The following is a 27,570-nucleotide window of genomic DNA, read 5'->3' on the forward strand; positions in this document are numbered from 1 at the left end:
AAATTTACTTACTCTCTTCTTCTTCTTCTATGGCTCTCCAGTCCGTATTCGGTCCATGGCCTCCTCAATTCTCCTCTTCCATTCTGTCCTATCCTCCGCTGCTCTGTTAGGTCTGTCTGAGGCTTTGAAACATCTTCCTTTTTACGGTGCAAGGTTGTTAATAATATTTACTTACTCTACTTAACATTATTAAGATGATTAAATCAAGGACAATGAGACGAATGGGGCATGGTGAATGAACAGAGGAAATGAGAAAAGTACAAAACATTTTAGTCAACAAACCTCACAGAATTGGTGTGGATTGAACTAGCTCATGACGGGGTACAAATGTGGGCTTCTGTAAATACATTAACAAATCTTTAAGTTCCATAAAAGCATGGAACCTAAACTAGAGTCATTCTTTAGAAGCTGATAGTTGTTCAAAATATTGACTTTTAAATAATGACCCTGTGCATATAGTTTGTTAAAATCACTATTTAAAGTGGTACTCTCCAAGACAATAATTAAGAAATAATTAATTGATTAAGACGACTGTCTTCTGGGATGTTGTGTCATGTAGTCTGGGAGAAGTTTACCAAAGTTTCAGATGTGCTTACTGGCAATGACGGCAGCAGTAAGCACCTATGACACTTCGGTCAATTTATACCAGACTACTCGTGCATGATCCCAGAAGATGGCCATCTTCTTGCCTGCCACTGGGAGAACCTGAAATCTCATGTAGTTATCATGCAAACTAACAAGCTTTCGAGCTCCGTTATTATAAGGCTATGGAAAAGGGTAAACTACATAAAATGCAATTATTTTCTTTTATAAAGAAACAATATAATATTCAGACGTGGCAGGCACTAGTTTTTAAGCATTTTACAAACAAACAAATCAATAAACTTACATTACAATAAAAACTTTATCCTTGTCTAAACTATCATTGTGTTTCTTTTATTTTTAATGTTTTACAATCATCAGAAAAATAAGTTCATACTTAAGCAATTGTATACATTTGACAACTTAGAAATTTCCAGTGAAAAAGTATATGAATCAGAGACACTGGTATAATTGCGTACAAGAGCAACACATAATAGTTACACAGATTTTAAGTGTTTAACACATTCCAAATCAAAGTTAAATATGCTTTACCACACATAAAACAGCAGCACACAGACCTCCGTTCTTAACAAAAACAAAATAATGTCAAGAAACACAAAATAAATCACACTGTATCAAAATTAAAGATGACTGATTCACACAGTTGGATAATTTCATGACAATATCTGCCACATTTACCTACAGTATCTCTTATAATATATTTGAAACATGCTGACAACTTTAAAAAGAAAAAAAGAAATGATCGCATAATTAACACCTGAAAAGCAGAAAGTCGCTGCCATACTGGCCCGTTTCTGTCAGAATCTTGACTCGCAATCACCGGAGGCTGTTTTTTACAAACTATACATTCCAAAGACCTCAAGTTCAAGTGCTGATCTTTCTGCATGCTTTGCCCATCAAAAACTTTTGCAAATGTAAGAAATATCAAGCCCTCACTATGGTTCAGAGCCCACAAAAATCTGAAAAATTTCCTCTACCAGCCATCACCACTAGAACTTTAATATTCAAAATCCTGCCCAATGGACACTGCTACCTCAGAGGTGGATTCACTGATCCGTGCCAGGTTGCAGTAGAGGCGTCAAAAAGAAGAAATGTGGATGCAACCAAAAAAGTAATGTCTGAAGATTGAATCCACAGACTCATTTCTTTACGTATCTTAATGGTTTACAATAGTCACTCCACGTTAGCCAAGACTGGATCTCGGCAATACAAAACATACATCTTCACAATATCACTGAACAACAGCAAAAATTAAACAAATTAACCAATAGCATAGCTTGTAGCTGCTGACATTCATGGCCTGTGGGTTTATAAATAAGACATGTAGTTTATATTCAGGTACATAATAATATGTAATCACAGTGAAACTTCTATAACTTCAATTTCTAAAAATAAAAAAAAAAATCCCATACAGCAACAATTATTCTTTGCAAATTTCATATTTTACTAAATTTTACTATCACACCAGAAGTCATCGGCCAAACTGCAAAATGTTCTCGCAACCTACTGTAACAACTGAATCTCAAAGAAAGAAACAAATGCACTCCACCTTAAGAAACTTACCAGGAAATTAATCAGGCTGAAGAAGAAGTGACATAATAATAGATGCTGGACGCAGAAAAAATTCACATCTCCTCACCCAATGACCAATCCGCAAAACTATGGTTAATGTTCATTCGTACAAGTGCTAAAATAATACTAAAATTGTCACAGTTTCTGGAATATAATCATGAGATACTGGTTCATTTATTTATTTAATTTACCTCTAAACAAATACTTGCACTCCGTAATTACAGGGTTTGAAACTTGTGGCTGCTACGTCAGCTGAAGTACGTTGATTTTGCAAGCAAAACTCATAATAACTAATTCCACGGAGCACAGTCCTTGAAAAGCTAAAACTATGATCAGTTAATCAAGACATACCCTGTGAAGTTAGTATAAATAGTTTAAAATAATTTCAGAACTGAAGTGTTGAACCTTTATAAACAGTCATAAATATGGTAATTTTTTGTTCAAAGCCTCTGATATGGCTAGTGAATTTTAATCTTGGTTAGCAAACATCATTTTTCAAGCCCCGGAGATAAAGGATGTTTCTATGTGAATTTATAGCACAAGTTTAAATAATATAGTAAATATGTTGTATAATAGTTAATAATAAAACAGATGAAAAAAAACTAAATTTTAAAATCTAGTTATATGCAGTGTATCATAACTATTAAATAAATCGTTATATACAATACATTTGTTCACTAAATGTAGGCACTTACACAAAATTTCTTATTAAAAAAGCTTGTGTAAAATGACGGTAAATTAAATTACCCATAAATACAAAGAGCACGGCTATTTATTCTTGAAATAGGTGGTACATATATGAGCCGGGATAGCTCAGTCAGTATAGTGACTAGCTACGGGCTGGACGACCAGGGTTCGATCCCCAATAGGGGCAGAGGATTTTTCCTCTAGCCTCTGCTTCCAGACCGGCTCTGGGGCCCACCCAGCCTCCTGTCCAATGGGTACTGGGATCCTTTCCCGGGGTAAAGCACGGCCGGGGCGTAATGCTGACCACTAACCCCCATCTAGTGCTGAGGTCAAGATAGAGAGGAGCTATACCTCCACTCACCCCAAGCGCCCGCATGGCACGTAGCGGGACAAACTTTACTTACAGGTGGTACATAGTTCCCACTGGGCTTTAACGGGCTAATGAAATACAAAGAAACACAATTTTTAACTCTGTAGTATAAAATGTTTTACCAACGAGAGATCTGAATGTATAATAAAGGACCAATGAGATGCACACAATCACAAAAAACATGTTTAGAAAACACGCGAACTCCTTTACACTCATTAAATGCCCTTAATTTGGTAACGTACTACACAAGATGTAGTTTATACGAACCCATATGAACACCCTGATGAAACAAACGCATTACAGGGTTTAGAAACGTACTTGCCATCTAGTGATCACATGGGGAACATTCCATTTTCCACACTCCAAGTCAACAAACAATCATACTGACGTTAGGAAGATGGGAGGATATAATCCAACGACTCAAGCTACGATTCAGTAACTTCTGCCCCCTCACCCAGAGCTGAAGAAATTTTAATGTCTTTGTAATGTATATATATTATCTAGCCTTCTTTTTCACAAAATATACATATTTACAAGAAACATGGAAAATTATTGCTCTTTACACCATTTATATAATCTTGAATAATGTTAAAGAAATATTAACGATAATTTTAAGACTGTTTTTAAGTTGAGGGATTGATTAAAATACACGTTTCTGTAGCATTTTAACACGACATACCTGCAGATCAAAGTGTATAATATAACACAATTAGTCTTTACTTTCATACACAATTTCAGGACAACTGAAAGTGATAAAAATATTCTTGGATGATCAGATGTATCAGTTCAGACCTCAAGTCCAGTGTTTTGAAGACCTCAAAACTGTCTCCAAAATAACATACTTCTGTCCTGAACTGATGAGGCTGATCGCCAAAGAATATTTAATCGCTTTCCTACCATGTTAAAGTACGCGATGGTCAAAACAAAAATTGTGTGCTTCTAAACAAACAAACTCTCCAAAACTGCAATCCATGCAAATACCTCTTCATTCATCCAACCCAAACCTTTAAAACTAAAACACCAAAATATGGTGTTTACAGAACATTTAAATTATTAACTGGTCTCATCATGTTAGGATAAAGCGATTTCAAACGCGCAGTAAAGGGTCAATTACACAATGAGATAAACAGCGTTACAACATTTTACATCCAAGGATACAACCAATAATACTTCAAAGGCAAACAGAAATATTCTTCTGCTTCCTTGAATAATAAGTTGTAGAAGTTTCACTGTCTATGCGGTGCGACTTTTGAGGCAAGTAAATACAGTATATTTCCCAATGTAAAAATAACTCTGCAGACTAAAGCAGATTTCTTATAAACAAAAAGGTTGAAGCCTTACGTTAAAGCTATTCATTATGTGAGTGTGGGGGTGTATGAGAGAGAGAAAATAATTTTATCCTAGGAAAGACGCCCATTTGGCATAAAGATTTCTAGGAAAACAATTAATACACATTCCATTATTATAACAGAATAAATACTGTACTTTCTTGCTGGGCAAGTTTCCTTTCCTTAATTATACTGCAATAAGTCAATGAATTTCATGACGAGCACAAGTTTCCTTGTGCAAGGCATGATTTATGAACAAGATGATAATAAAATGCAGTCAAACCTGGAAAACTGATAGTACTTTCTCTTAGGACTGGTTCCTTCAAACTCTGAAATGAAATGGCAGTTCTGACTGGCCTACGCGGATCAATCTTGTTACGAAGTCCCATTAAAATGTATTCAAATTATAAAAATCCAGTAAAACTTAACATTAACAGGAAAACTCTCTGGCCCTAGAAATAAGAAATATAAAACTAATACAAAATTACTTCTAATGAACAGAAACTGTTAAACCACAGAAATTATAGGAAAAATAACAACTGGCAGAAACAATCGACAATTTTGTTTTTGTGCACATAATTTTGTTCCAAACTTTGCTTGAAATGTATTTAAGAAGAAATAATTCTGTCGCCAGTCCTGCACCGTAGCCGCGCGGTCTGAGGCATCATGCTTCGGACCGGCGATGCAGAATGCGCGCTGGTTCGAGTCTCAGGGGAGAAGAAATTTCTCGTGAGATTTTCGACCGGTGTATGGGACCGGTGCCAACCCAGCATCGTGAGGAAATTTGGGAGCTACAATAAGTAGCGTAATCCAGTCATGAAAATTAGCAATGGCTGGGGGTTCGTCGTGCTGACCACACGTCACCCTATATCTGGTTGGATGATCGTTCACCTCTGCTTAGGCATGTGAATATGAGGCCAGCAGTAAAGCTAGTCGGCTTTGGCTCTCTGGAGCTGCTACGCCACGGATTTAATTTTTTAATTTTAATTCCATCACCAACAGGAATGAACTAAGCTCAATTGCCAATATAATACAGTACATTCGTAATGCCTTAAGCGGTTACTTGGAAAATTGTTTAAAAGACAGACAACAGAAAGGAAACTCCAAATGTGCACTGCTCAGAAAAAGCGTACTGTACGTATCAGCATCAATTTTTGTGACTTGAGATTTGAAGTACATACTGTAGATTATCTTGCATAGAAATAATACCTGGATTGAACAGAAAATCACCTGAAAGATAAAATTGCTGGAGCGCCTTCAGATTATGTAATTAGTACATTTCACTACATGACACAAAATTCTGTCAAGTATAATAGCGAATATAGTTCATGTCTGGATCGATTTCCGTGAACCATAATTTACATTTCATCTACAGAAATACCGAGGCTCCATTTGCATGTAATGTTAAGGTCTGAAGAAATCTAATCCAAATTGCCTAATATGAATTAAACACAAGATGACTTGGCATTACACACCAGAAGCTGAACATCGGTATTTTCGAAACAGTGACGACCCCTGATTTCATAAAATTAAATTAGTCCCCAACATTAAATTTAAAAAAAGAAATGTTGATGCAGCACTTCTTTTGAATGTACAAACTAGTATTGACATTAATATTTCCTCTTTAAACTTCAAACTCAAAACAAAATGCAGGCAAATAATCTAGATATATTAAAGTAAAATACAGTTTATGACTGACCAAGTTATGTTATATGGCAGAATGTTCTATTTTATGAGTGCTGCTACCATCAGGCAACATTTAAACTACTTCTAAAGGAAATAAACATACAAAATCAATACATAAAAGGGGTAAGGATGAAGTTATGTAAGAACCGCTGAATTTCAACGGGCCTTTTCCACTAGCGTTCATAAATAGTTTAAACATTCGAAATGTGAATGCAAAACTATTCTGTAACGAGAATAAATTACACAATATATGTAATTTTAACAAAACCAAATTTCACTGCATTGTTACCATATCCACATGAACTAATAAGTTGACCATCTATTAAATTAACTAAATATCAGTTTTTCCTTTGGTTAAACCCTTAATAATTTCAATGGGAACAAGTTTCGAACTTTTTTTTGCAAACTAATACAAAAGTTAAAAATTGTTTTGACACAGAAGAAAGATTTTAAACACACTTAAACATTTCATATGAAAAATGTTTTAATTACGAGGTCTGTTAAATGCAAAGCTTAGCGATGCAGTTTCTTTAACCATCATTTGTATCAGTCATACTGAAAAACAGAGGCCGCATAAAACCTATGAGCATTATCTCATCCATAAGCAATGTGACTTTCAGACAATGAGCAAAGCTGAAACAAAGTTTCCCTTTAATATTTTAAAATTCTGTGAGATCAGTAATTTTATGCTCGTTATTCAAGTCTAGAACAATAATTAAAATAATTCACACAATGTCTGAAAAACAGTACTTCTTTCCAGAAAAAAATATCAGAAGTTGCAAACTTACACAAAGAGATTAATAAAACACAGGAGTCTAACAGATTTCTCCCATCGCTGAATAAAGGCATCATGAAATAAGTTACCCAACTGAGCAACACACACAGAATGCTATATCACGCTGTACATAACAGCATAGCATCTCATCAAGAAAACAGGAACACCTCATCAGAACTGGGGGAAAACATTTCTCCCCTCTTGCACAAATATTAAACCTGCCACTTTAATTACAAATCCGATGACGTTCCCGATAATTAAACCATCACTTTATGCGGCATTCAACGTTCAATCAAGAGCCAGCTCACAAAAGAAATTTCCTAAAATCGATAAAAAATAAATTCTGTAATTTACAAATAATCGTAATATTATTATACAAATTTTATGAAAGAAGCGTACAGAAAATCTAATAACATTCTAAGAACAGTTTTAAAGTCAAATATTCCACAAAACATCAATTTTAATTTACTTACCATTCTTTCAAGTTCAATTTCTAAACCACATTAAAATACCGAAAATAATGAGCTTCCGTAAACTTCGCATACGTTCCGATACATCTATTAGGTTTCTACCTGTACAGAGCTCATGAAGTTAACTTTAATTTGTCCCAAAGACATCAGATCAGTGGGACAACCACACACTTACAAATAATTCCACACTCTTTGGATACAAATTACCCAACATCTGTGGCACGGTCTCCACGTTACTTGCCACGACTGAGGTACTCGCGAATGGCTTCACGATCACGCTGCAACCAAGCGGCATTCAGGTGAATTGTTTCACAACTCTGCTGCACTGTGCGCTCTGTACCTGGAGAGTGATGATCTCTGAAGAAGGCTTCTATCTCGGCAGCGACCTCTTCACTCGCAAAATTTTCTGTTGTATATTTCACAAGACGTGCCAAAAGAAAGCCACTCTGCAAAATAAATATAAACTTTGGGGGGAAAATATACATCTTGATTTATTTAATGGCATTTTGCTACATGAACTGATTAAAAAAAAATGTAAAGATTTCAGGTTCCTACGACAGCAGCAAGTATGAAGATGGCCGACCTATACAATTTAATGAAAAATGCACTGCACTCACGCAGGAGAAAACATCTGAAACGTACATTGAAAGAGAAACATGAAATTCAGACTCATAACAATTCTGTAGGAAAATGATTTGTCCTGTTACTGAAACAGCACGTCAGTTCTGTAGAACTAGGCAGACAAGTTAAATCTGGAAAACTCAGTGAACGTAAACATGTTACTTACCTTATACCTATTCATGAGCTCTTGCCAGTTCTCCCTGAAGAAACGCCAGGCAAGATCCCTGCCTCGTTTGGTCATGGCTACCGAGATGATAACAAATACTGTGTCTTGCGACCGCACCTCATCCTGCAATTCAATGACGTCTAATTTCAAACATAATTCATAAGGCTTAAGGTTGTAATCCTGCGACAAAACCCAGACAATACTGAACCAACCAATATTAATCAAACTATAATCATGCACTTCCCCACTTAATGGTACCTGCACCTTGTCATTGGTGGTGGGGCTTGAGTACCTCAGTGACCCCAAGAGCTATGCTGGTGGTAGCATAGCTACTGGTAGGGCCTCCCTAGGGGGAGAGGTCAGACTAAGACAGGTACCCTGGTCCTCCAGGTTGGGGGTTGGTCGCAAGGCTAACAACCTTGCACCGTAAAAAGGAAGATGTTTCGAAACCTCGATCAAAGCCTCGGACAGACGGACCTAACAGAGGATCGAATGGAAGAGGAGAATTGAGGAGGCCATGGACCGAATACGGACCGGAGGGCCATAGAAGAAGAATAATAATAATCATGCACTTACATTTCCACCATAGCTGATTGCATTACATTTTAACAGAGCCATCTGCAATCATCTGTACCTGACCACACGAGCTACTCTAACATCACCCTCCCTATTCTTCTCTCTTTGTCTTTTGGTAATCTGCTCACATCTCTCGATGTCCGTGTGGAAGTTTCGGCTTCATATGTCAAAATGCGCGTTAGTACTTTTAGAAAACATAACTCGACGGTTTTTAAAATTATTTGATCGCAAATTATACCCGTTAACAGGTTCATAAAATTTCCTGCTTATATACAAATAGCCAAATTTTAAAATGACATCTGGCCTATGAATTGCAGTCCTCTAGATCAGGGGTTCTCAGCCTTTTTAGCAGGCGTACTACTAATTCTAATTTAACATATTAAATGTACCACTAACCAAATGTGTTCAGGGAAAACTTATTTATGAAAATATTATCTTTTGATTTTCGTAACTAGTTTGCGTACCACTCGACACTGGCTCGCGTACCACCAGTGGTACACGTACCATATGTTGATAAACGCTGCTCTAGACTGTGGGCGGAAGGAGCAGCAGTAATATTTTGATCATCCCAGAACAGTAATTTTAGTCACACCCTTTGTTAACACCCAAGGCCCATCTCTTACTATGAATTTTTTTTACAAAAATACAAAGTGGGCAGCTAGGGGAAGGAAGGGGAAGGTGGAATCATATTAGCAAGCGACAAAACATACAGCAAGTGGGTGGAATGCCTGCATGAACAAAAACCAGTTTTATGACTGGCCATGTTTTTATTATCTTCCCATGACATTGAATTCTAAGTATGTCCAAGGTTGAAACATAATTACTTCTCAGTGTACAGTTTGTTCCAAAGAACTTTGAAGCAATCACTCTTTTCTTGTAACTACTTATCCATTAAAATCTCATTTCAAACTTAAGAAAGTTTTAGACAAGAGTAAAAACTGCTAAAGCAGACCATGGAGTGAGTGCGCTGGTTAGTTTGGGGAAAATAATTAATTGTAATAACAGATTTTTGTTCAAAAAATTTTTGCACAGTGAATAATAATGGGAGTAACATGTGCACAGGATGTAAACATTTTCGGCATAAAACCGTAATCAAAATAAACAGAAAGTAAAAAGTATCGTGCATACATCACTGAGAAACAATGTGTAAAATACATTAAAAAATTCTTTCTGTTTTTCTTGCGTAGTTGAAAATGAACGCTTTGCCAGGTTCAATATCAATCAGATTTAAAAATTACAGTACGTATAGTAAGTGCAAGCAGTCAACTTATTCTTGACTTTTTAAACACTGTGTTTTTCAACTGCGTATCACATTTTCACATTTTATTTCCCTATGAGCCATACTGATGTTTTACCCCTCCACCATCTCCTTCTCAGTCTTCCAAATGGAGGTTTTCCCAGTCTGGGCATATTATTTGTCTGCCCAATTCATAGATACATATCCAGACTTAAAAAAAAGGAAAATTATGCTTCTGGGGTTTAGTTTGTTAAGGCAGATGAACTGCAGCATTACAAATAACTCACTTTACATAAAAAATTATATTTAATTCTTCCTTGCTAATCATGAAGTCAATAAAGATAAGGACAACTCACAGACATGGCAAACTCCAAAACTTTCTTTAGAATAGCCTCGTCACCAATGGCCCCAAGTGCTCGAGAGATACGATCCTTTTCTTCATGAAGATCAGCTTCTCGATATAACTGTAAAATAACGTTGATTTCCTTATGTATCCCTTTCATGCTTTGGCTAAGTAACAAAGGTAACTTCAATTGACATTCCTTCTCTATAGGAAGAGTAGGACAGGTCTTAAAACATCCTTATTTTACACCGGACTAAAGCAGGCAGATATTTAATCTTATTAAACTCCTTGAATTATTACTATGCGGTAAATCATAAAACATATTTAAAATTTTGTTATTAGATAAATCTTTGTAGTAAAATTATAAAATATGATAATTTTTCTCTATAACAGAGAAATCCCAAAACTTCTCTTAAAGGCTGCAGCTCTTGGGGGCTCTCAGTGGCTCACATAAAACTCAAATCATCTACTGGTGATTCTCGTGACAGCCAACGCGTTCCAAGTACATGGCTTTCCCATGTCCTCCAAATGCACTATCTTCACATTGTTTTAAAGACTTTGTTCAAAAGTAAGTATGGAAAGAATGAAAACAACATCTGCTGTCTCGTAAGACTCACCCTCCTTTCAGAACCTTACGTCACAAAATCTCCAAATAAGCACAAAAGTTGATCACTAATTTCTGGCAACTTACCGTAAGCATGGTATTGTACGTGGATTCATCTCCAACAGAGAGCACGGCTTTGTAGACAGGGCTACGCAGGTCGGCTGGTAGTAAAGCCTCTCCAGAAACATGACCTTGAAATCTTTTCTTGGCTTCTGCAACTACAGCCTTGTCTCCAAACCATCCCAGTCGGCCAATGACAAGAGACCTCAGCAACGTATCCAAGTGACCTGGAAGATTACATACTTACTACAGTTTTAGCAGCTTCTTTCAAAGCAGACGCAACCACACAGATTAGTGATCTAAAAGAGTTCCTTAAATCATAACTCGCCACCGTACTCACTTTCGTCGGGCCGCGGATCCCAGCCCAAACGAGCCGCAACTCCCTGCATGAGCCGACGCCCATATGCCTTGAAGAGATCTTCGTATTCAGTGTGAGAAAGGAGAATAGACAGCTTGCTAAGGCAGTTGTTAATACTACACCAAACTGTGAAATTGTCTTCATCACTGAAAGCTTCCATGAGCTTCAGAACTTCAACAGTAGGTGTATGGCCCGCCTGAACCTACACCAAACACACATCATCTACCGCTATAATAAGCAATATTGGTTGGTGATAATTTTACAGTGCTAATATATACAGATGTATACATGGAAATGCAATAATTAATTATTAGGTGTCTTCTGACATTACTACGGCAACATCGCTATATGCACTACATTAAATTATAAAGATATGTTGATTTAATTTGTCTATGCCGCTCTGTGAAAACAGTGCAGCAAAACAGATGTTTCATTACATTAAATAATATTATGACCTTTCATTAACCAAAGATAAGTAATGATTTTAATTTTCATATGCAGATTTGTTACACTTTTCAACAAAAATGTTTTTCTTCTTCTTAAGTACTACTTTAGATTTTCTCGTCATTTGTGACGGATAATTTGCTAGTTAAATGAGGTTTGAGGTTCTCACAGCAGTGAAGATGCTGGATGTTGGACTTTTCGGTAAAAACGCTGTGTGAACTTGTTGGTGCATACAAGTGTTTCCGAGGAACACTGCCTCCATTTTCATAAACACAGGAAATTACACAGTATTATAACCTGAAAGATCCTTCATCGCAATGAAAACCTATAATCTCATACAGCCAAGTAACAATCCAAAAATCTTGCCTCTATACTCAATAGCATACAATCGATAAAACGATTTATTAGACAATTTAATGACACTGTTTTAACAGCACCAGGTTGGTTATATAACATGGAAAGAGACGGGAAGTTGTGGTGCTGTCCCAACACTCACCTGAAGATACTTAAAAAAAAAACTGTCAAGAAACCTTAATCAGGTCAGCATTTCTGCTACACCAAACTGCTCAGTAAAATAATGAACTCTGACAATTAATTCCTCTGTACAATCACACCAAGTAATTAACAAACTCCGTGGAAGAGTGCCTTCAAAAAGCTGACAGTAGCTCGAACAGACAAGAAACTCCCTATCTTCTATGGAACCCCAAAGGTTATGATTTGAGGAACTCAAACCATTCATCCATCAATCTTATAAACCAGCCACTTACCATCGCAAAGAGATCATCGAGAAGTCCAAGTCTGTCAAGTGGTGGAAGGGACTTTTCATGAATCGCTGCCACAAACTGTGCCAGCATATCTGGAGGATACTGAGTACGGTAAAAACCCACCGTGCCTGGGTTCACCTTAACCCACTCGTGTGCTGCCACATTCTTCAGCAATACTTCCGAGGAATGTGTCTGAAGAACCGTATAATGAACAACTTCATTTGGTTTCTGGGAAGTACTGAACATGACTGGGATCAACCACTGACATTCACTACCTTAAAATAAAATAAATGAATAAAATTAATTAAATAACAAAATTAAAAAACATTCAATAATAAACGCACATATTCTGCACTTCTATTATTGGGGTGTTCAAAACACATCTGTTACTGAAGAAAGATATGACAAGCCGCTGTTTGTCGATAAGTCGCCCGACTGTCAAAATTTGTGTATCAATATTATATATCATACTTCCATACAAAAATATTTTACTGCTCTTCATCACGTAATTCATGTGCCCTCATGTTTTAGTCATAAACCATCGATGAAAAATGAAATCACCAAAGTCTTAATTACATAGCAGCAAGTAAAAAATCTGAATGAAACAGAAATATGTATTAGATAGCTTGGAAACGGAAGAGACGGGAAAGAAAAAAGGATGGGATGAAGAGAGGGAAGAAGGAAGATGTTAATGTATCAGCATCTTAACTTCATCTGACAATTCATATCTGGTACTTACTGCTAGAACTTCCATCTGCACAGAACTTCTCCTGGGTTATGACCAGTTTACGATCACTTCCTATCTGCTTGTTAGTCACTTTTACTACTGGAAAACCCATCTGTTTGGTCCACGTTGACATCACAGCACCCACTGGTTTGTTACTAGCCTCTTCCAGGGCGGACCACAGATCTTCTGTGAAAGTATTCTTGTACTGATGGCGTGTAAGGTACAGATTCATTCCCTTCCGAAAGTCCTGGACACAGGGGCAGACAGTCAGGTGGAGTGTTTGCAACCAAAACTTTACAGGTAATTTTCACCTCTCTCATGCCTGCCACTCTTAATTCTTTACAAAATTACAACTGCAATCTGAAAACCCATTTTCATTCTGTGCCCCAAAGCACCATCTGACTTGGGACTATAAAATTCTGAAGCTGAACCTGAATTATTCAAGTTCAAAGGCTACTGACATCACATCATATTATACCCTGGGGCAAGAAAAAAGTGATTCACGGCTGTCTTCTCAAACTAAAGACGTCACATTTTGGTAAAAATGATTGTTTTATGAAATAGTTATCTTATAATATCAGTAATTAAAATAAGGAGTCACCTCGTCACCAATATACTTGTGAAGCATTCGGATAACCGAAGCTCCCTTGTTGTACGAGATGTCGTCAAAGATTTCATCAATTTCTGAAGGATGTCCAACAGGAACCTGTAACAAAGATCACACGCCATCTCCGAGCATTTCTAAGAAGTATTGGAGTAGTTCATTTTTTATCTGAGCCAATATAAAGAGCCACAAAAATATCAGAGAAAAGTACAGGATACCGATCACGTATTCAGATCGTCATTTCTTTCACCAAATGCTTTGTAAGGTAAATTACTACCCTTCAGTACCCGCCAGTATGGGCTAGCTATTCAACTCTACAAAATACGGAGTTCGCATCTATACAAGAATTCAGATATATTGTAAGTGGATGATGGCTTCATGTACAGCATTCTGCCCAACCTTTTACTTTGTATTCCTCGACACAGAATATGAAATTGGTCTCGCTGTAGGAGAACTGCAAATCCCTGAGCATCAAATAAGCACCATGCAGAAATGAAAAGTGCCTTAGTAATATAGCCCCCGCATATATTTGTTGGCAATAAACTAAATGTTTCTAATTTTAATCTTGAAGAAATGTCTTAAAACAGTCGATACATTACCTCAATTGGATGGCTGTTTTTTAAACAGTCTAGTTCCAGTGCTGGAATATAGGTGTCAGTAACAAACTGTGTCCAGATGTCATACTCAGGAAAGAGATGAGCAACACACAGAAACTCAACGAAGGATGCGTACCCTTCATTCAGCCATAAGTGTGTCCACCATTCCTTACAGAATCAGAGAAAAACAGTAAACAATGTCACAGAAAGTAATGTGCTCAGAAAACTAAACGTAAAACGTGATATTTCAGGTCATCGCAATGACGGATATGAAGACGGGAGATGCTTGGTCAGATAGACTGGTACATTTTAACTTGATATTTCAGAGACGCATACTGCCTCCCACATCAACACACCTACCAGAATACATGGGGCAACATCCCACAGGACAGTCGTCTAAACCTACCATTGTGACTAGATTCCCAAACCACTGATGGGCTAGTTCGTGCCCCACTACGAGAGCAATCCATTGTTTCCGCACGGCGGACGTGTTCTCGGGATCCACCAGTAGACATGTCTCTCTGTAAGTAACCAGACCCCAGTTTTCCATAGCACCTACAAAGTGAAAAAGAGAATTTAATTCACCGATTACACCTACCATTAACAAAATACACAGTAAAATAAATTGTGCCTAAAATTATAGTGGAAAGACAATAATCTGAATGAAATCAGCAAAATAACATGTTCAAAATTTCAACACGGACGCCACTGTCTTTTACAATTAATGGAAGTCTAGATCCGTGTTCAAGCAAGTCACCTAGAGCGATAACGCAGTTTACTCTTACTCAGAAGGAACAAGAAGCTAGGATAGCCGAGTCATTACAATGTTTGACTATGGACTAAATGACTGGGGATCAATCCCTGGCATGGGAGAAAGATATTTCGGTACTTGTGGGTTATCGGAACACATCTCTTTAAAAATAGGTTAGGTTAGGTTAATGTGTGTGGACAACAATAAGTAACTGAACGAACTAACAGATAACAACAACCCTAACCTAATCTAACATATTTTTAAAGCGATGTCCCCCAATAACCCACAAGTACCGATATTTCTTATAGTCTCTGCATCCAGACCGGCTGTGGGGCCCACCCAACCTCCTGTGCAATAAATAATAGGGTCCCTGGAGTGAAGAGCAGCCAGGGTGTGATGCTGATCACTCATCCGCATCTAGCACCTACGTCAAGAACAAGAAGGACCTATACCTAGTCTTCTCTCAAGTGCCAAGCGTGTAGCATGACAGCTCTATTTTCATTATTCAAAATAATCCCCTCATCTTGTTTAAGATTAAGTATTGTACATTCTTGTTTTCCACTTTACCCCACATCAGTGAAAACAACTGCGAGTTGGCCGTATTTATATAATAAGACATTCACAGACTTCTATACTAATTTATCTAATAAAATTAAATACCTGCTGAGAAATCCGCTATAGCGATGAGATCGATCTTTGGCAACGGATATGCAATCTGAAAGTAATCCTTATAATATGGGAGCACTTTTGTGGCAACATAAAGAGCAAAGCGACCTTGCTCACGCTTTCCAACAGGTGTGTACACACGAACCAGGACGCCATCATGCGACTTGTCCTCCACATAGTCATATTCTCCAACAACCACTGCGACCAGGTAGGTCGACATGATGGGTGTGGTATCGAACTTCACCACGCGCAGTCCACCGTCTTCTTCTATCTGCTCAGACACCACTGGCTGGAATAACAGTAGCAATACCTTGTCACGTCACAGGAACACGCATGTACAACGGGGCTATAGTTCTTTTAGCACTGCTTTCTTACTATACAACACACATTTCCACATTCATATTTCTGCTCCCTCATACCCTAAACTTACAAACATTTTCCTCCATCTACATCTATTTCCATACACGTATTTTCTAATACTTTTTAAATAAACTACATTGACATACTTGTTGCAAGACGCCTCCATCCGAGCTTTGCCGGATGTTACAAACGCGCATACCAGAGGCCAGCCAGCTGAGATACAGGGGAGGGAGGGAAACACCATCACATTATAGCACACAGCATCTTGCTCCCGCCTTGCCCTTCCCCTTTTACTGTGACACAACTCAGGCTTGCACGTATTTTGCATCCAGTACACAACATATTACTTTCTTACAGGCTAGGTCTTCATCACTTACGTTAAGCCAATGGATACATCAAAATTACTTCCTCCGCATCCTTGACGCAGAGTCATATAACACACGATATAAATCACCAAAGCTTAAAAAGAGCAGTGTTCAAACATCATACTGAATATGCACTTTAAATTCAAGTTTGTCCATGTTCATTTGATTTTGTTAAAAAAAATATAGTTCCAGATACTGTTAGATAAAAATTGATACAAAGACTCGTTGTGACATAAATCTTGACAACTAGCATTTCTGAAATTGAAAATCAGCAATTTCCTTTTTTAATTTTCTGGTTCTATGTTGAGGAACAAACAATGTACACGTGAGGACAGCGTATAAACAAAAGACATCCGTAAGAATGAAATGCTCAAAACAAAGACAAAAATCTCATATGTTTATACATGATAAGATTAAAAATGCATACTCTACTCACCATATTAGACAACGCAACCTTGCTCTTAGGAACAACCAGAGTTATATCAAAACTTGCTTTGATGGCTGGTTCATCCCAGCAGGGAAAACAACGTCTAGCATCCGTAGCTTCAAACTGGGTGACGCCAGCAAACCGTTTCTCTCCATCTGGACTGCAAGCAGACAAGGGGAAATGATGATGAACACTCAGCTTACCATGTTTGAAAGCGCCACCAATGCACTTGAGTCCAGTATAACGGTGATATCAAATGTGGTCTTTACAGATGGCTCGTCCCAGCACGGAAACATGCGACGTGCGTGCGTACTACACAGCTGTGTCACTGCGGAATACGACGTCACAGGGTCACGTCCTTCGCCAGGTATTCTGCGTTCCAACCACCAACAACACATTACGAAATACTGATAAACTTCATTATTTACTTCAACATATAGTCTGAATGTGCACATTGTCCTCAAGAACAGAAATAAAAGTGTGGAAACATGCGCACACAGTGTTCGTCATGCTCAAATCAATGTCTAACAAAAACTGCATAATTAATAACATATAATAGTGTTAATTCTCAATCAGCAGTCCAGAGGTGTGTTTTATGAGGCATGCATACATTTCTTGAAATACTGTGCCATTCCGGATGATGAAAAATATGAACAATAGTTATGTAATATAAAAAATAAGATTTGTTACTGCCATCAATGTTTGGCAGCGCGAATCCCTACAAGTAGTCATACAGCTTAACGAAGAACATCAAGTCAATAACTAGTAAGCATCTTGCAATCTTAGGCAAACAATTACGGAAACGCAAGGAATTCAAATTATCATTAAAAGTGGAATCCTATAACATATTAAAAATTGAGCCTAAACAAAGAATTTTGTAACTTACATTCTGATCCCAGTACTGCATCTTTAAACCCCATATAAAATGTGGATGTTGCAATAACAAAAGAAGTAAATCTCAATATATATTTACAAAACAGTGAAGAGTTGTGTTAAGTTAGTTACAACAAACCAAGTTCAGTAACAGATTAGGACACCTGGTGGTTTATTTAGGACACAGCACCTGAAAATTCAATCCTAATTCAGCAACAAGCATACAGGAATTTGTTCCTACTAATAATTCAGGTTCTCATGGCAGCAAGTATGAGTCACTGAACATGATGATGTAGACAGGCAGTAAACACATCTAAAATGTATGTCAATTTCTACGAGATTACATGGTGCAACATCCCAGTTTCTTCCTATTTCTTCATCACATAATAAAGACAAAATAATGGTACAATAAAGCATGTGCATATGTACATATAAAGATAGATATGATTCAAGCGATGCACTTCATTATTTTCATTGTGTGAACACTAAATTATAACCCCACATATAAGAACTGTTGCAAATCAACAACGTGCACAATTCCATAACATCCAACACTGACAACACCCTTACTATTTAGTAACACAGATAAAATAAAAACTTCAGGCATTACACTCAAAATTTCTCACCTCACATACTGACTTCTGTAAAATCCTTTCATCTTATCATTAAGTTCACCAGTGAAATGAAGTTCAAGAGATCCTTCACCAACTGGGATGGGTTCACCAAATGATAATATAAGTCTTTCATCTTCAACAGATATGTTGATATCAAGGGGTTTGATAATGTCTCCATGTAATGAAGTATACTTCACACTTCTGATGTTCAAATCCAAAGAGTTGAGTATAATCTTGTCTGTAGCTTGGTTCACCTATGGATAGTAACAGAAATTTTAAACATTCTGCCACTATTACAATAACATGGCTGTACTAATGAGAATGAAGTACAAAAAATAATAACACGTGGCATTTTCAAATGACTAGGCAATAAAACAATGTTTTAAACACACACTCAAACACACATGACCTCTTACAGTAACTTACCTCAACCTTTACTGTCTCTTGGCCTTCAAATACAAACGTCTTCAAGTCAGGCTTTAGTTTCAGGTTATAATGTTTCGGAATCACTGATTTGGGTAGCCTTTCAAACGGCTTTGACACAGGCATGGTTAACGAATGTATACAAAACTTTGCCCTGTGTTGCAGAAACTCTGATTCAGGCAAGAACTGTGAATGTGCAGCACTGATTCCGTATTTCGTACGTCCTTTACCACAAGAAGTTGAACGTCGGTCACTATACCCACTTCCTCGCAGCAGAAGTGTTGAAACACCACTGACAAGTATATCAGTAGGTCTAAACCTATTTTCTTGCTGGAAGAGAGAATAACGGTAACGGAACAGTCGGTGTCCAACAAAAACCGGTTCTTGAGCTTGTCGTATCATAGAACACGCTATTCTAACAGACATTAATCGAACATTATGGCAAGCATGCTTTGGAGCTTAAGAGAATCTTATCTACTTTACATTACAGTTTATCAAAGGAAGGTGAAAGTCCACTGCTGACAAATATTGCTACCGTGCAGGTATTCGTGTAAATAATGTAACTATTCCAGTTCAGATTAAAAACTACCTCCAGTGTGATGTTATTTACCCAGATTGTCCAGCGAATGTGCCACGATATTACGCACGCCTCGGTTACTCCATTTAATAAAACAAAACACTGCGTGAATGCGAGCGCTCGGAAAAAAGTAGACTCACCAAATTAGAATACAATTTGCAGATACATTCCTCATGGCTACCACCTTTCATTACTGAATAACTCTTCTATATGTTCTGTGAATGTTGCAAGGCGGAAAATATTTTTAACAAAGGGAAAGTCACAGAACCTCTAACTACAAAACTGCTGCCTTCAGCTTTAAAAATATTTCAGTGAGAATGATTAAGAAGAGATTCGATAGTTTAAACAGTGTCCCGAAAGATAGAAATGCCTCGACATATCATAATCCAACTCTTTGCCTTGTGTGTAAACAGAATGGTACGAATTTTGTTTATTACCCAAGATCCAAATGAAGAACACAATCCTTTGTCACTAAAATAACCGCGCCCCAGCTACAACAACATTTAAGTCTTTACAACGCCTATGGCAGAATATCTCAGTGAAATGTCTGGGACATTCTACACTGTAAAGGATATATTGTCACTTCATAGATAAAAGTTATGAAACCAAAAACTGGTGTATTGTTGATGACTCTGGTGGTGATAAAAATGGTGAAAGTATCACAATATTCTCGCATGCACTGAATTGATAATTCGAGAATTACTGGACGAAAATTAATGCCATTTGATGGTTGTTATGTATAGGTCACTGTTCGATGCCCATAATTTTTAATTTCTTGCATTCTGCTGACATCGCGAGGTGGGATGATGATAATGCCACTACGCACGTTCCCTTGAGCATCCGCATGACTATTTATATTCTTGTTGATATCCAAGGAAAAATTTAAATATGAAAATTTACAGGTTCTACTGAAGCTAATACCTATATCCCAAAAGATTAAAATTAAAGGTCCCCTCCACGTAAATACATAAATAAGAAGCTCAAACAGTAACGCATATAAAATTATAGTTATCGCCATATGGAATTTCTATATGTTGGTACCACGCAAGTTAAAATGTATAATGCAACTACTTGAAATATTAAAAGGTTAAATGTATCTCCAATGTGTTTTTTTTAAATCCACAATTTGAACACCAGAAAATCCTCTAGGAACTATATAAGTTTGTTGATTTTATTTACAATCGTGTTCACAAATTATCGCCTTAACCTTGGGAGTTGGGACGTCAAACAAACGTACCAGTTACCCAACTTAAATAAGCCTGATAACACGCATATTAATACTCACTATAAATAGTATTAAACATCTCACCGTCTACAATACGTTAAAATTAGCGTGTTTTTGGGCTGTGTTGCTAATTTGTTAAGAAGTTCCTGCGAGCCCTTTGCAGCAAATCGCTGGTCTAGACCAATTTTGCAACAATAAATTCTTATTTTAAGTAAATAGATATCAAAGATTAATGACGTTTTACACTTGGAAACAAGCATTTGTTAAATTTAACGATTCTGATGATTTTAACAGGCAAGTTAATATATTTATGAGTTATGAAATACAGGAGTGGATTTAACATCAGGAAAACGTGAAATTCATACAGAATCTGGCAGCGGTAACTTCTGAACAACGATAATTTCGACAACTACAGAGAATGAAAGGTTGGGAATAAGTTATGAGCGTGTCAGATAGATGGAAGTCTTTCACGATTGTGTTCAATAACGGGCTTTTGCATTACTGGAGATAAAACTTCTAGGTTTATTACTTCGGTAATGGTATTTCTATTGTCTATACACATAATGTGATGGATATACAGAATATAGATTTTGTTCTCAGGCCTATGTGTTAATGGCATTATCGACTACAGTAAATGAATACAAATGTTCTGTGATGTATGACGTTTGTGTGTCGCAAGAACCTGTAAAACAGAGCGGCATCACGACCCAGAAGACCGTGATAGAAGGGCTCATGTTTTCCGTCGTCAACATGTCGTTCCTAACATTCCTTACCTCCACTGTACCACGGCAGAAAACAAGAAAACATCAACCTCACATGCAACTGTCCAGTCCCAGGAAATGCGGCAACCGTCAGCCATTGTATTTTTCTTTTATTTTCTATTATTCGATAAAGTCCAAAAGATTTTGTCTCCATTTCACTACACTCTTCTGAATATAAGGTTGATTGATGGGTTTGACAGGGGGCTGCCCCCCACATTGAATGAGAGGAGACTGCAGCTGGTAAAATCTGGTACACGTACCCGGCCCAAAAGAGTCCACACAACGAAGCTTCCATTGCAGTAAAATATCTTCAACAACAGCACCCAACACCAGGCGCTCTCAACAGGGGTGTGGCACCAAATGTTTTGACAAGAATGAAGATGCCAGCCTTCTGGGATGTTGCGCCGTGTAGTCTCGCGGAATTTTACCGACGTTTCGGAGGTTCGTTCCAGCCTCTCATATTCTCAGTCGTGAGAACATAAAAATTCCACTTACTAAAAAGGGGCTCGTACCAGGAAACTGTATTTTAGTTTTCCATTTTGAAGTAGGGACAAGCATCATTTTATCATTGTACGTGTATCGATATTCTAATAATCGGATGTTTATTTTAGTATTTACTTTCCCGATAACAGGGTGCTCGCACGAGGCCCTTGGAGGTCCCTACACTACACCCCTGGTTCGCAACATTTTCTAACCCACGGAAGGGTAGCACCACGACATGCTTTCTGTGGAAGAATGTCCCCTCCCTGTCTGCCTCATTGTACAATGCACACAACACTCACCCTAAACTTTTACAATAAAAGGTTAAGAAATACGGGGAACAAGAAATTCCCTGCCAGTGTGTAATGGAAACTGACCGTAATTAATTGACGCACTGGAAACACGAGAATAAATTTAGTACCACGGAGACCATAAACGCTAACTAGAACTTGCTGTCCGGCATAAATTGAGCCACAGGCGTGGAGCCTTATATCTACGCCCCATATACACATTCACAGCAAAATTGTCATCAAGATTCATAACGACTCATAGACATTTTCTGTGTGTGCGTCTTTGTAACATCTTCCTTCTCTTCTCCATTTTATTCTTCATATTCCTCGGCCTGTTGGGTTTTATTTTCATACCAGTTATCCATCATACATTAATCTCAAACAGGCTGAGAACCTATAAAGCAGATTTCTTCATTTCGCTTTATATAACGACGCTATCAGCATTTAAGACTACATGACGTAAGATGATTAGTTGATGAGTGAATGGGGAATGATGTGGAAGGAATCGATCACAACCGAATATAGGTTAATATCGGAGCATTTGCTTCTAGGAACTGGGAAAAACAACGAAATCAAGGAGTGTACATCACCAGGCAGGCGTGTTCGACGTGATGCAGTAGAACAAAGCGGATGCAGACACCTCATTCACATGACATGCTGGTCTTGAGATTACAGGCTCGCAATTAAATCTTTTGCTACGCTCAGAGCTGACATTGCCAAGGTCAGCAGCGGTTACACTCACGCCTACGATGGAGCCCGGTGTTGGCTACGGTCACAAAGACCGCCCGCTTCGGCGGAAATAAGAAGACCACAATAAGCACGAAGGTAGCGATGGCGCGGGTTCTGAACCCGCAGACCACAGCTCACAGACTCATGGAGTAGACTGAACTGAACTTCTGGTGGCAGATCCAAAGATTCAGCTAATACCAATGCCGGTCATTGGACGCGGACCTGAGCCAGTTCCATCCACTTTTATCCTTCCTTTTCCTTCTAGGTCTTCCGAGTAGTCATTTTCCAACAGGCTTCCTGATCAAAATTCTGTTCCCCTCTCTATACGCCATTTAGGCGCTTGGGGGAGGAGATGGTATAGCTCCTACTCATTTTTGACCTCGGCACTAGATGGGGGTGAGTGGTTAGCGTCACGCCCCGGCCGGCTTTACCCCCGGGAAAGGACCCCGGTACCCATTGTAGAGAAGGCTGGGTGGGCCCCAGAGCCGGTCTGGACGTAGAGGCGAGAGGAAAAATCCTCTGCCCCCTCCGGGGATCGCGCCATGCAGATTGAAAATCCTCTGACTTCACTGTTCTAACAAACGGTAGGTATCTGAACAAACAAGGTAATTATCGCTGTGTAATATCTTAATAAATTAATATTGAAAAGGGAGTAAGACAGGGATGCAGACTATCGCCTTTGCTGTTTAATTTGTATGTTGAGGAAGCAATGAAGGACGTGAAAGAAAATTCAAGATAGGAATAAAGCTTCAAGGAGAAAGGATAGCAATGTTAAGGTTCGCCGATGATATTGCCCTTTTGGCTGATAGGAAGGAAGATGCAGAGATATTATTGGATGGTATGGTACTCAGTGAGCAATTCGGCTTAAGGATAAACAAAAGCAAGACAAAAGTTATCAGGAGCAGCAGAAATGAGAATTAAGTAACAAAATTGGGAAAGACACAGTAGAAGAAGTGAAGAAATTCTGTTATTTAGGAAGCAAAATCACTAAAGATGGACGAAGCAAGGAAGACTTTAAAAGCAGATTAGCATAAGCGAAAAGAGAAGTCAAACATTGACCTGGAATTAAGAAAGATTATTCTGAAGTTATATGTTTGGAGCACGGAAGCGAAACGGTCAGTGGGAAAGCCAGAAAGAAGGAGGGTAGAAGCATTTGAAATGTTGAAAATTAAGTGGACTGATAAAGTACGAAATGCGCTGGTCTTAGACAGGACAGGCGAAGGAAGAAGTCTATGGAAAAATCTTACGATGGTGGGACACATTCTGAGGCACCCAGGATTGGTTAATTTGGAAGAAACAGTTGAAGGGAAGAATTGTAGGGGAGACAAAGATTGGAATATGTGACGAAGATTTTTGAGAATGTGAGCTGTAAAAAATATGTGGAAACGAAGAGACTGGCGCAAGATAGACGAAAATAGAAGACCACATCAAACCAGTCGGAAGACTGATGACAAAGAGAGAGAGAATATCGTAAAACGGACCACTTTGTTTGTCCTTCTTAACTCGTAATGCTTATTTACCAAAGAATTTTCTTTCCAGACACGTGTAATTTATGGCGAGTTCCTTCTCGGTCGTAACGCCACGCGAACTTGTCGATGGATACCGACGTTTCGGAAGAACGTACTATCTCCATCTTTGGGTGTGAAGACGGAGTCTGTATGTTACTCCGAAACGTCTATGTATACCTACATTCTCGACACCGCGAGAACCTCAAATCGTAAATGTTCTTCGCTCTGAAATAATTGTACTCACTCGTATTTCTGAAAAGCCAGACACTCGGATTGTCGCGCAAGTGGTACAGTCTGGGAACACGACGAGAAAAAGCAATACCGTTCTTCCTAGTTCGTGTGACCTAGTCTAGCACACTTTTATATGCGTGTGTACACAAACATTATAGTATTATATGTCGACGCTTTCTGTAAATATGGACTTCGTATTTCTCAGCTGTTAGTCCTGTTGACACTGGCTGGCTGATAATAGAATCTGTGTACACACAATGAATTTACAGTTACAATTTCCAGAACTATGTTTCAGCTTGCAAATAACACTCAGACAATGGTAGACAATTAGATTCACTCGCAGGCCGAATGGATATATTTGGAAACGATCGTGGACTGCAGTCCAACGGAGAATACATTCCACAGTCCAAAATAATTTAATAGTTACAGAATCGATTACTCGCAATGACTGGACATACCTTATATATAAAACACACAACTGTTAATTGTTGACTGTAAAACTTGGTTTAAATACAAAAACAAGATTTTGTGACACGAACGAGTCACGTGTTTGCCGAGGGAGCGCGCGCGCGCGTGTGTGTACGAAGTAGCGATTGAATCACCCTGTAGCTACAATATCCGCCCTGCATAACGGACACTAGAACTCCAGTTATAAGACTTCGACCATAAATTACACGGCTACTTAAAGTGACGACATCTTCTTGGGCGATCAGAAGCTCACAAATCCAGGGTTCCGAGGTATTTTCTGGTCACATTATCAGAAAATCTGATCGCCCGAGAAGATTCTATTAAGTTCATACGCGAGCTTTGCACGACATTTCACAAGTTCTCAATACGTGAGTCGCTATGCGTAGAATTTTAATTATCCTGCGAGCCGTACTGGGAGGTTCAGCGGGACACAGGTTGCCTACTATTGGTTACGCAACACAGAGCACGGTCACGATTTTTCGAGGCAAACGGGACCAAAGATAAGAAAAATATGTGAACGATCTTGGCCACAGATTTGTATGCAAATGTGTGGAGGGGCGGCGGAAGATTTTCGCTGGCAGAGCGTTAATTTCGTCAATACTGCTTAATGTTAAACAAATTAGAACATAAAAAGTATTTACGTATTACAAGCATGCTCGAATCTGTTAATATTTAATGTTCGTGTCAAATGTGTCTCGTGTCTCCGCGGCAACACGAATCCTGACGCCGAGGCTGGTAGAGATGGCTCACACGTATGGAGGGTAGACGCCAGTATGTTAAATACACAGCAGTGGAGAGCCGACAATGGGTAGTACCCGATTGAGGGGGTTACACATGGCCTGGGTAGTTGACGCGAACTTCGGGTTCCGTAAACGACTGGGAATTTGTATATCACCGTGAAGCCATTATCAAAAATGATTCTCAGTCCCCCTAGTCAAAACTAATGTTTCGAGGTACCTACTACTTCCATCATCAGATTAGGGAATTTATTGACCAGCAGAGCGACTATCAATCTCTAAATAAACACTCAGTTAAACCCATGCAATAACGGCTAAATGATCAGCTTACTGTAAATGTTAACTTTCAAACTCCAAACTGAAAATTGTCCTCTCCCCCTTCGCCCCAACCCTTGTGAAAATAACTGGTTTAATCCTGCAGTTCAAGGTCCCAAGTAACAGTAATAGTTTACGAAGGCAAATGCGTAATACTTTTTCCCCTGTCACTTGTGGCGTAAAAAATTGAGATCGTCGTGGATTTCAGAGCTAGAGAGCGCCTCGGGGGCGGTCAGAGGTGGCCGATGGGGGTGTTTCGATCTGAAATAAATCGGAAAGGTTAACTGGAGTCTGTTAATACGAACTCGCGGACCTCATGTGGCTCGCTGTCACTCGTTAAAACATCGAATTCCTTCGCGGACTGACAACAAAGAAAGTTTCTGATTGTCATCAAATAGGCGTGTTCAGGTCTGGAGCTCGTAGCCGCCAAATAATATTATGATGATCAAATCGAGGAAGGTAATATGAGAAATGGGGAAAATAAGAAATGCTTACAGAATTTCGGTTGGAAAGCCTAAATAGAACAGAAAACTACTAAGATCTTGCCAGAATGGAGGATAATATTAAAATCTATCTTCAAGAGGAAGGGTAGGAGGGTGTGAACTGGATACATGTAACTCGGGCAATTTCCTGACTAGCTGAGTTACTACCAGGTTCTGAAACGTACGCCGATCAGTGGGGTCTGTTGTGGATTGGTTATTAGTGTCTCAATTGAGATGAAGAATTCCCCGTGTTTCAAAACAGACGATCTGCTGACGAGGTGGAAACTTCACGCTTTGTTGTCCTGAGCAAGACAGCGGCGAAGGTGCTCTGGTGGAACGGATTTTTCAGCTTAACAGAAGCTTACGGTATTCAGCTTTCACTCCTGAGGTCCCGTTATCTCTCTCTCTCTTAATATTCCTTCGATTCTTTCATAAACCCTTCTTTCCCCCTCCTTGGTCTCTCCTTTGGACCCCAGAGCGGCGTTCTGAATTTCTCTTGCATCACACATCCAGCTACCCATCTGTCCTTGAAGGGAATCCCGTTACATCTACGAACTTGAGCCTGGGCCGAGTGTGTGTGTGTGTCTTTGTACACCGATTCTGTCCTCAAGCACCACCACGACTGCCTCGGCCTCACTACAGCGCTGGTAATAACAGCATTGAAGAGAAATGAAGGAACTACTTTCTGCTGCTTGTC

General features: G+C 38.6%; 1 protein-coding gene across 5 annotated transcripts; it reads right to left on the reverse strand.

Annotated features, from left to right (window-relative positions):
• Nucleotides 1-910: 910 nt before the first annotated feature.
• On the reverse strand, nucleotides 911-19,807 carry Psa (puromycin-sensitive aminopeptidase). 5 transcript variants are annotated; one of them, XM_022072570.2, is made up of 15 exons: nucleotides 19,681-19,807; nucleotides 19,074-19,400; nucleotides 18,660-18,901; nucleotides 17,364-17,532; nucleotides 16,003-16,297; nucleotides 14,998-15,146; nucleotides 14,595-14,759; nucleotides 13,993-14,097; nucleotides 13,404-13,638; nucleotides 12,668-12,939; nucleotides 11,439-11,658; nucleotides 11,126-11,325; nucleotides 10,448-10,555; nucleotides 8,279-8,401; nucleotides 911-7,937 (listed from the first exon to the last, which is right to left on the reverse strand). In XM_022072570.2, the coding sequence occupies exons 2-15, from the start codon at nucleotides 19,194-19,196 to the stop codon at nucleotides 7,725-7,727; spliced, it is 2,619 nt and encodes an 872-aa protein (XP_021928262.1). In that variant the 5' UTR covers nucleotides 19,197-19,400; nucleotides 19,681-19,807; the 3' UTR covers nucleotides 911-7,724. The 5 variants fall into 5 exon arrangements, with proteins under 5 accessions (XP_021928262.1, XP_021928261.2, XP_021928263.1 ...); XM_022072569.2 differs by having other exon boundaries at nucleotides 19,788-19,802; XM_022072571.2 differs by having other exon boundaries at nucleotides 19,660-19,780.
• Nucleotides 19,808-27,570: the final 7,763 nt, after the last annotated feature.

This window comes from Zootermopsis nevadensis, unplaced genomic scaffold, assembly GCF_977971745.1.
Source record: "Zootermopsis nevadensis isolate Lab colony 2312 unplaced genomic scaffold, Znev_1.0 Znev_ptg000017l, whole genome shotgun sequence".
NCBI lineage: Eukaryota > Metazoa > Arthropoda > Insecta > Blattodea > Termopsidae > Zootermopsis > Zootermopsis nevadensis.

Excerpts from the sequence above, each read along its gene's own strand:
- Psa (XM_022072567.2), bottom strand. The coding sequence starts at position 19,496 with ATGTCTGTTAGAATAGCGTGTTCTATGATACGACAAGCTCAAGAACCG. Across the intron at positions 16,298-17,363 it reads TGGTGGCGCTTTCAAACATG|CCAGTGGTGTCTGAGCAGAT; the intron begins GTAAGCTGAGTG and ends CTGTTATTCCAG. Across the intron at positions 12,940-13,403 it reads TGCAGATGGAAGTTCTAGCA|GTAGTGAATGTCAGTGGTTG; the intron begins GTAAGTACCAGA and ends TTTTATTTTAAG.